Raw genomic sequence first — 10721 nt, 5'->3', positions numbered from 1 at the left:
TTCAAATATGAATAGATGTTTTATAATATTTTTAAAATCGCATCTGGCTTGAATATTGTATTGAAAATGTTCAAATGTTGATCCTATTTTAAGGTCGTATTAGCGGCGTTTTAGTATTTGTAGGATATTAATGTAATTTTTTAAAAATATTAAAATATCTTATGATATATCTAAAATTATAAAATTATCAAAATGATTTGGTGAGAAATTAATATGATTTATATTTGGTAAATTATTTATTTATTTATTTATTTTCAAAGGTTATTTTATATTTATTTATATGATTATATTTATCATTTATTATATATATATATATATATATATATATTTGGGTCATACAAATTTTTTAAAAGATTACATATGTACATACATTTATTTATTTTTATTTATTTAATTATTAATTTAAATAAAAAATATGTATTCATTTTTGAATAAACAGTATGAAAAATATTATTTGTGTAAATTTAACATAAAATATTCAATGGACTTTTGAAATATAATTTTATCAAACAACACTTAGGCACATTTAAAATATAATTTTTATTTATTATTTATCAGATACTTAAGGCATTTTACAATTGTACATTCACTCAAATTTTATTTTTCAATTATATATTTAAAATATATTTTTTTTTAATTATACATATAAATAATGTAATTTTTAGTTATACATGTAAGTGTGTTCCAAACATAACCTAAATCTCAGATGTGTGACATCACAAGCAATATGCTTCTCCACACCCAACTTTTCATGTGTGCAAACCTAAGGTGAAGGAAGGTGCTCAATTGTCATAAAAAAAAACATAAAGTGTAGAAATTGAGTAACAGTTTCCTTATCACATAAAAATGGGTCAGATGGAACATCTGCCCACCCAAAAGCATATTTTGATGGATTTTCATGTTAGTTAGAGAGATTAACACATGATATAGCTTGTTCTTAGAATCTTTTCCTTCAAAAAAAAAAAAAATCTAAAGCAACTATAACTTGAATTCTTTAAATGTCTAAAACAATAATTGCTTTCCTAATCATAGCACAAATCAGAGATCCAACAACTCAGGAGGTAGAAGTCAACAAGCATAGTGGTTGTCTTTTCTATAAGAATTTTTGTTTTCATTTCAGATCTTGATACATAGCAAAAAAGAAATACTACGGAGGGCAGGGGAGAGTAGCAATCCAAGATGATGAAGCTAAAAAAATATTGTGGAAGTAGCAATAAAGTCATTGATAATAGATCAATAATCTCATTGTGCTTGAGCTGGATCATGACAAAACGATATGGAAGGCGGCGATCTAGATATAGGCTAGTTGGAGATGATAAGAATGGTTCTTAGTTCGATAATTTGAGAGCTTTTACTAATAATACTTGAATATTGTATTCAAATACGTAGGAAAGACGCAAAACAAATAGCATGTATCTGAATACAGAGGACGAACAAACACACACAAAAAGTAAATCATGATATAAATTGCAATGCACAAAGAAGAAACACCAAATTCTTCCGTGGTTTTGCCTGCAGAGAAGGCGACACCACAACCTGCAAACCTGTTACCATCAAAATCGTGGTGCTGCCTCGCCAGGATGAACTGCTTTACGAGCACCCAACAGAGGTTGGAGAGCTTTGACGACGATGCTCATATTTGGGCGGAGCTCAGCCTCGTACTGCACACACAAAGCTGCCACTGCAGCCACCTGTTTCCAATCATACAAACAACAACCAGAAATGTGTAAGCAACTGACTAAAGATTGGATGATGTTTTCCTCACTAAGCATGAAGCTTCAAGTGACTAAATACAATCAAGATAATCTCCAACAAAGTATATAATAGTCCATACTTTCTTTCTACCTATGGATAGATTAATATTGTATTTTATCGAGAGAAAGCAATCCAATTTCTTTTAGCTCGATATTCTATCATCTAAATGTAACATATTTTTGAGGAAACAAAATAATAACATTTGCTTGTGACTTGTTCATTTTGCATCTCCAATAAATTGTTCAAGATAGATCGATCCTGAAGGATCTATTTTTCTAGCATAAAACACTATAAATATATTTTTCTCAAATAAAAACACTAAGTTTCTACGATTCCTTGAGAACCTTTATGGTCTATGAAAGACGTAAGTTAGTTCAGGAATAGTGATGTTGAGTTTCTCGGCTCTTTGCCTCATGATTAGTTAGTTCTATTTGCCTTGGGAATAGTTCTATTGTTAACTTGTAGCAAAGGCACTGAACTATTTGCGTGGATGCATTCTTATGCATCAATAATGCATTAGCATTACCTTTGCAACAATCTTTTGAGGGTACTCTCCTCCTAGTTTCTCATCTACAATTTGATCCACCTTGTCTTCAGTTAGTCTTTGTGTTGCCTGCACATAGCCAGATGATTCCCCGAGCAATTACATTGTTTGCGAAGGAAAAGAAAGTGAGGGAAACAAAATGTAGTAGTAGTAGTAGTAGTAGTGTTCATACCCATGTCACAAGACTCTGCTGTCCTCGTGGTAAACTGGGATCCACAGGTTTACGACCGGTCAAAAGCTCCAAAAGAACGACCCCAAAGCTGTAAACATCGCTTTTGGAAGTAAGCTGCCCTGTCATAGCAAACCTGCAAATCCAGGAACAAAAAGCTTCAACTTGAGGCCTTTTGGATTATGATTCATGAAAGGAGTACTGGTGACAAGGTGGTTTATTTAGGGTTTAAGTCAGACTGAGCTTGAGCAGACCATGGTCAATGTTGAGTTTGGCCCCTATATGATTAAATATCCAGTTTGATGGTTCAGATGGCAAGCATCAGTATGATCTGCATTTTGAATCATGTTTAGGAAAGCATGGAAATCCTTGACCACCACCAATCGAAATTGATCTCTGACCTGGTGAATGATATATTGGATTGACATGATCTTTTTCACATAGTCATATAACCCATATCCAGTAGTACTGAAACCTTCTCTGAACTCAGTAGTATAAGTAGTCATCAACTATAACAAGCAAGCTAATATCCTCCTAAGCAAAGAATGCAATCTCGCACTAGACCCATACCGATCCTAAGCCAGTTTGGTACACATAATTAGTACCAGTGTCTCGATGTTGGTATACTAGTATAATATACCAAAAAGGATAAAGAATAAGGAGGAGAAGAGAAAGGAAAAAAAAAAGGAGGTGATAGAGGAAGAGAATGAAGAAGAGGAGGATGATAAAATGGACGAAGCATACCAAAAGAGAGGTCAGCGGCAAGGAGATAGGCGTGTGGACAGCTACGTATCGAGAACGGAGAAAAGGCGTCATAAAATTGCAAGACCTAATTTAATTCACAAAAGTTATTTTATTTTTTTAAATTAAATTGGACTATACCACTCGAAAAGGAGATAGATGGTCCGCTTACTAGTTCATATCGATTGGTATGGATGGGTCTATACAAAATTATAATCCTTGCTCCTAAGAATATCATTCATTGCAATTTAGTCTATACTGAAAGAAAATTTCATTTATAGACACACCAAATTTATATGTGAAAACTAAATGATGATCTAATATTAAAGAATTAGAAGAACTTACACACGAAATTTATATGCAAAAAAAACTACTGATGATCTAACAACGGACAACTAGAAAACTTACTCTGGAGCATGATAACCAAAGGTTCCAAGAACTCGGGTGGAGTGAAGGCGTGCCGCCATGTCAGGAGCCTGATTTGATAGATCAAAGTCACCTATTTTCGCAACATCATCATCATCGTCAAACAGGAATATAGTACTGGACTTGATGTCACGATGGATGATACGAGGCTGTGCCTTCTCATGCAGGTATTCAAGACCCTTTGCAGCCCCCACAGCAATCTTAACTCGTTGCGCCCATGTCAAAACTGGACCTGCCTTTGCCCCCTGAACACCTTTCTTTCCTGTGTTGACATACATAACACATTGCAATTAAAGGATAGTCTTGCCATGTTATGTCAAGAGAGTAGCTGTCAGTCTTCCAGTAGCACACATACCTTTGAACGTGTTGCTCATGTCTAGGAGACATTAATTAACAGTGTAAATATTCTGTTCCTCTTAAAACTTACAGTGCATAACAAGACTTTCCTAGCAGTGATTCAAACCAACAAATGTAATACTTATCCAAGAATGCAATTTCGGAATCCGACAGCAAATGGCAGAGCTGCATGTGATGAGATGGAGAAGAGGACTCACATCGCAAGCCCTAACTGAGTGTTTAAAAGTTTGTTTATTATTATTATTATTATTATTGAACTAGATCAAACTGCTCGAAATATGGGTGGTCCATGTACCGGTTCATGCAGTAAATACTTGTTGGTATGGACCAGTCCAATCCAAATTGCAAACTGTGAAACTTATGCTTGTTAAATAAAGAGTCATAAGATGCAATCAACTTATACCATGTAGGATATCATGAAGGGATCCCCTGGCTGCAAACTCATAAGCAAGAACTCGCAGACTTCCATCAACACAGTAACCAAGCAGCCGAACGACATTCTCATGTTGCAACCTTGACACCATGGATACCTGTCGATCTTTGTATAAGAAAACCCCCAGACTCAACTGAGAACATACAAATGAATAGAAATGATCAACACACCTGTGCCAAGAACTCTTGATCTGGCTGATTACTTGTGTCTAACTTTTTTATGGCAGATTCTTGTCCATTCCTCAGGGTGCCATGGTAAACTCGAGCAAAAGAACCCTCCCCAACTAAAACTTCATTGCTGAAACTTTTTGTGATTTCGTTTAGCTCATCCACTGGAATGGAAGGAACCGCAATTGGTTGGACTATGACAGGTGGTGCACTGTTAGGAGGATGGTTTGTGGCATGGTTAGCACCTCCATGACCTGCATTAAGATGAAATTTTCATCTCAGAATGTTAGGGAAATATGAGATGAGGGCTTCAATGATATACATGTTAACGATTAGCGACCGTAGATAGTTTTAGCCAGAAGAACCTTTGTTTAAACATATGGATATCCAAGCCATTCATCATACTATCGAAAAGTGTTTCTAAGCACCTATGTAGTTCATGGAAATGTAGTTTCATGGAATGTAAATCAAGGGGAATTGACATAACTAGGAAGACTAAAACAATATATTAGAATGAATTAAACACCATCACTTTTGTGACTTTGGCATACAGATAAAGAGCAAATGGCAGTGAAATTTTATGAGTCTCGACAAAAACTGTGTGAATGACAGTTCTACAAGCTGATTAGCATTACCAATGATGCATTTTTATATGAACAGTTCCAGATACAACAATACTGGTTGGTCAAGCAAAAGCCTAGCATAAAACATGCTTTAAAAGATATATATCTCATGACAATTACCTGCTAAATTATCATTGTAAGGCCGCTCATAATTAGGCCGGTGGGCACCAGATTTCTTAAAGAATAGGAAGCACATGATTTTAATTACTTAAAGCAGCTGCACCTGCACTAAAAAATAGATGTATTCAGTTTGAAAGAAGTAGATAGAAGTAGCCAACCTTGGGAAAATTAGCAATTCAAGTAACAAGAGGGTTCTTCAAAATGCAATATTGTATCATCAATAGAAATAGAGAGAAAGAGGTTTAAAGCTTACAAAGAAATGAAACCTTTCGAAAACAAAGTAGTTAATGTTGTTTATTCTATAAACAACTGTGAACACAAAATCATACTTACTTTTCAGCTAACAGGTAGTCTCATTTAATCATCCAAATAAGCATCAACACTCTACCTTATATGAAAAATAGGTGATTAATTGCTGTTCTCCAGTGACAAATTTGCAAATCATAAACGAACGAAAAAGGTTTCACTATAATCTATATAAAAAGCAACAAAGTTCCAAATATACTCTGCATCATTCACTGTCTTTTTAAGATAGAATTCTCCGTGTTGCCCACTTGCTTGGAAACTCTACCTGGTGATATATATAGAACTCCTCTCCCTCTAAGATCCATGATTGGTAGATTGTTAGAGAAGAACGGAGACAAAATGGAATTACAACTTTCCTAAGATATACAACAGCAGCGCATAAACCATGTCCATCGCTTCTTGTATTTGTATATTACTGGAAATCAAATGCGTGTTCATCTTCATCTGCACTACTAGTCCAAATACTTGTAGACACGCCTACTTCTCATACTAATTCCACACCACAGATATGAAACCAAGAAAACATTGTTATGGTTCCATCTCTTCAGAATTTTGTTAGGGAAACAAAAGAAGATACTGATTCCAAACAAAACGATTGCTTATAGAGACCAATGTAAGCTTTGGAATCACAAAGATACCATCTTTTCAACTTTATAATAACAATAACACAGATCCACCATCCCCAAAACTCAATTACTCGAGGTTCTGTTCTTCCTTTCATCACTTCCCGTTTCGTATTTCATCCACAGAGGTGAAGAACCCACAAGAGTTGATGGAACAAAATTAGTTGAGAAGGGACGGAAACTACAGTATAAGCAAGGATCGTCCAACGAAACGATCGGATTCAGAAGCCCTACTTTCATGGGAAAACGAAGGGAATCGCAGCGCAGAAATCTCACCTGTCCTTCCGACGCGCTTTCGCCTCCCGAGCAGGGCAGCTGAGCGAAGAAACGAGAGCAAGGTCAGCAGATGGGCAGGAAACCGGCGGCTACGAGCAAGGTAGCGGACGGCGCGCAGGATGACGGGGTACGGAGGAGAACGCTTCCCGCAAGACGAAGCGAGCGAAGTCGCAGTGAGAACGGTTGGGGGTCGCCTTAGCCATCGTTTCTTACATGCCGGTGTTGCATTCTCGTCACCCACCGTGCGCTAACCATCCGTTGACCCGACGCAACATTCCACTTGAGCCAACCCGTGACGCCGTCGGGTCACCGCCCTCGTCCACGCGGACTCCTTCCGTCTTGTTCACCAACCCAAGCACAAAAGAGAAGGCACACGTACGTGACTCCATCGCGAACGCCCAAGATTGGGCCCCGCGTATCAGACCCGTGACGAAGCCACGTAGGATGGGTAAGTCTTTTGGGAGGCGGGCCAGGCGTTGCATTCGACCATTCTTCCCATCGAAAAGTGGCGTACGGTTGAAGGAGTCAATCGTATCCATGGAGCCGTCCATCCGGTGGGATCCATCGCCACGTACGGCCCTGATCGAGTGCTGAATTGGTCTTCGACTAGGATGATTATTTTGCGCGTTTTTCATTAGCCTAATTAAAATGGATTAAAGTAATGATCAAAGAAGTATGAGATGAGTAGAGATAAAGAAATAGGTATTTAATTACGATAAAAGAATAATTTGTGCACAAGGATTAACACAGTTGAACTTAGAAAAGGATAAAAGCATTGACGTTGACATTGGCGGTCAATCCAAGTGTGCAGGACCAATTTAAATTCGATTAAGGTGATATTAATCTGGCCGACTTGGATTAAATATCTGAATAATTAATCCAATATGAACATCCTTGCGTCGTTGTGTTATCGACTAATCCTTAATACGTACCTGTATCGTCGTAAACATATAGCAACGGGACCCACAGAACAGCCGGTAACAGAACTGGTATGCTAGTGGGTACGATAGCGAGGTAGAAGTAGGTCATTTGCCTTCTTGTCTTTGACTGTCATAGTACTATAATGTGCCAAATGGAAGTTTACATGTACTAAGAAAAAGAGTTAGGAAGATAACACTATAATACCAGGACATAATAACCATTTAATTGAGGTAGTTTCTTAATAGTGTTTTTGGATCCAAAATTTTTGAAAGCAAATTTGTGGGAGAAAGGGAGAAAAGAAAGAAAGAAAGAAAAAAAAAAATGGTTTGGTGAGTTGTGATTGAGGCAATTATTTTGTATATATTTGCATAATTTTTAATTTTTTATTCTTAATAATCTAAATCATCTAAATACATAGGATGCTAATTACAAAAATAATCTCTCTTCTCCAAAGGTTTAGTGGCTCATTCCATGGCTTCATCTAATTTTTAGAGATGACAATGATGATAATGATGATGATGATGATGATGATGATGATGATGATGATGATGATGATGATAATAATAATAATAATAATAATAATAATAATAAAAAATAATCCATCACATCACATAGAGGGTGAAGTCATGGACTCTTATCCATATTGTAACCTTCAGCAAATCATAAAATAAAAGACCCATTCAAATTATGTAATTTAATGACATTGCTAGTTGGGTTAAAAGGGTATGTGTGTGTGTGTGTGTGTGTGATTGATGGGGCTAAGTTTGGGTTGGGTTGAGACCGGCTCAATTCACACACCATGGACCGATTCAAGAGAAACAGGTTGGGCCGGCTCGGTCCATGCTACGTTAGGCTTGGTCTATGTGCACTGGGATCCCCTTCAAGTAGACTTGTATGGTGAGACATTTAAACCGTTAAACCGACGCCTTCTTCGTGCATCAGCCGTCCAACTAGATGATATCCTTACAATAATTGAAGAAGATCCTATCTTCTTTGTGTTCTCTGTTGTTCGCTTATGATATTAATTTGATTGATGAGAGCTGAACGAAAATACATTACAAATTAAGGACATGAGACTTCGCTAATGATGTTTGATGAGAGCACATCGGAAGAACTTAAGATAGATAGAACAATAAGACTTTAGTAGTATTGTCACATCAGAGTTACATACGATTCTAATGAAATTTTTACTCTTAGAGCATTGATTAAGTGGTGGTATATTAGATTCACTAATAAATAAATAAAAATCCTCATGTAATAAAATTTAAATGATGTCTTATAGTATCAAAATATTTTCTAGAAATTGTTATAATAAAGTTATCACTAAATGCATTGCTTGGTATTTAATAAAAATTACTGTATTATATTTTTATTTTCCCACCATCAGTGTATAACTCATGCATAGCATAAAAATATCATATCTAACAACAACCTCTGGGCTCAATATATTAGTCATCGGTCAAAGTTCATCCAAGTCAAAATTGTCCGTATTGCCATGTGATAGTCGACCTAAATCAGGTATTATTTTGTGAATCAAATGACATTTACATATCTTATATCTCTTTCGACAATTAAAAAAGACGACCATTGTCAATTGCATACACATATCTAATTAGGTATATGATGTGGCAATGAGTTTGTTTCTCGATGTGAAATACTAACTATTCTTCTTCTTCTTCTTCTCCTACCAATACTCAACATTATCTTAAGTATTTGATTGGGTTAATCCAAATATATTTGTTTATGAATTTTAACAATCATAAATCATATTACTAAAAAACTACTTGATGGATTGATTTTGAGGTCGGTGATTTTTGTATCCGTTATGTCCAAACCGTAGGTAGGGATCATTATATATCAATAGGTCAAATGATGACATTAATTATGATAATTGATTTAGTTGTTAAGCGTAAGGTCTTTCTTTCTATAAAGTTCCATATTTTGGGTCAATTAAGAATGATACTGAGCTAATCGATTCACATATACTAATAATTATTATTATTAAATATGCTAAGAGACAAGATTAGGTGCCATTCATGTATAATCAATCAAGTCGTCATTTGAGATAAAGTTGTACCACTTGTAAGCCTTGTAATTGTATGAGACGATGATATGTATTATTTGCATTGTTACAATTTCATGGAGAGCAGACTTTCATATAATAATAATAATAATAATAATAATAATAATAATAATAATAACAATAATAATAATAATAATAATAATAATAATAATAATAATAATAATAATAATAATAATAATAATAAAGATAACATAAAAAATTATAAAAATATTTTATGTGATTCAATACTCATTATATATGTTCACAGAAAAAAAAAAACTAAAATTTTTACTATGTGAAAAATCTAATACAAGGAATATCTCTCCCAAGTTAATCGAACCCCAGATATAAAATTATTAAGAATTCTTCTCTAAATTGTTGGAAACATATAAGATATATATTTTTTCACCAAAATATATCTATCTATAGGAAGAAATGGTAATCCATCGAGTAGTACTCCTCCTTGTATTTGGATCCATAATATTAATCATAATTAATCTTAATCCACCGATAAATCTGAATCTAGTTAATAACCAATATTAACATAATTATTTGGTTGATGGTTAATGGATGATGTAATTATTTTGGGTGAGATGACACCTTAAAGAAGAACACAAGGCAGGTGGATAAGACCTGGGATTCGTCAGCCATGACGTCGTACGTGTTAACGTCGTCAACCATTCTTCTTTCTTTGATGAAAGAACGAAACCGTTGACTTCCGTAATTTTCCTTTTTATTATTTTCTTTGACGCCTTGGGATGCGACAACCCACCGATTACTAATTTTGCGAACAGACTTGAGTTGAAGACCAAGCTATAAATTATTAAGAAAAACACATCATAATAACATAATTATTATATTTTCTTTTCCAAAAACAAAAATAGATTGATTACTCGATGAACCAAGCTGTACAATATATATATATATATATATATATATATATATATATATATATATATATATATATATATATTCTTGCAGATGAGCCACATGATTTGTTTTCCGATAGCACTTACTCCCACATTTTGGATGCATTCCAAGTTTCCTCCTCTGTTCTCAACAACAAGATGTGCAGGTGGTGAACAAGTCAGCACGGCATGAAGTCAGAAGAATTGTCAGCATCCATAGCATATACTACGAAACAAAATCATAGTATGCAATGCGAAAGAGACATCACAAGTTAAAAGCACCACATTCA

At 35.0% G+C, this 10721-nt stretch overlaps 1 protein-coding gene across 2 annotated transcripts; it reads right to left on the bottom strand.

Annotated features, from left to right (window-relative positions):
* Positions 1–1349: 1349 nt before the first annotated feature.
* On the bottom strand, positions 1350–6809 carry LOC135614838 (pto-interacting protein 1-like). 2 transcript variants are annotated; one of them, XM_065112649.1, is made up of 8 exons: positions 6541–6809; positions 5336–5438; positions 4596–4846; positions 4396–4522; positions 3618–3897; positions 2472–2604; positions 2282–2368; positions 1350–1691 (listed from the first exon to the last, which is right to left on the bottom strand). In XM_065112649.1, the coding sequence occupies exons 2-8, from the start codon at positions 5409–5411 to the stop codon at positions 1554–1556; spliced, it is 1092 nt and encodes a 363-aa protein (XP_064968721.1). In that variant the 5' UTR covers positions 5412–5438; positions 6541–6809; the 3' UTR covers positions 1350–1553. The 2 variants fall into 2 exon arrangements, with proteins under 2 accessions (XP_064968721.1, XP_064968727.1); XM_065112655.1 differs by having other exon boundaries at positions 5336–5443; positions 6541–6681.
* Between the last annotated feature and the right edge of the window lie 3912 nt (positions 6810–10721).

Source organism: Musa acuminata, chromosome BXJ1-3 (assembly GCF_036884655.1).
Source record: "Musa acuminata AAA Group cultivar baxijiao chromosome BXJ1-3, Cavendish_Baxijiao_AAA, whole genome shotgun sequence".
Taxonomy (NCBI): domain Eukaryota; kingdom Viridiplantae; phylum Streptophyta; class Magnoliopsida; order Zingiberales; family Musaceae; genus Musa; species Musa acuminata.
This window is presented reverse-complemented; position numbering and strand designations above follow the sequence as displayed.

Coding starts and splice junctions, on each gene's coding strand:
- LOC135614838 (XM_065112649.1), bottom strand. CDS start 5,411: ATGTGCTTCCTATTCTTTAAGAAATCTGGTGCCCACCGGCCTAATTAT. Junction 4,847..5,335: donor TTACAATGATAATTTAGCAG/GTAATTGTCATG, acceptor ATCTTAATGCAG/GTCATGGAGGTGCTAACCAT. Junction 4,523..4,595: donor ATCAAGAGTTCTTGGCACAG/GTGTGTTGATCA, acceptor AAAGATCGACAG/GTATCCATGGTGTCAAGGTT.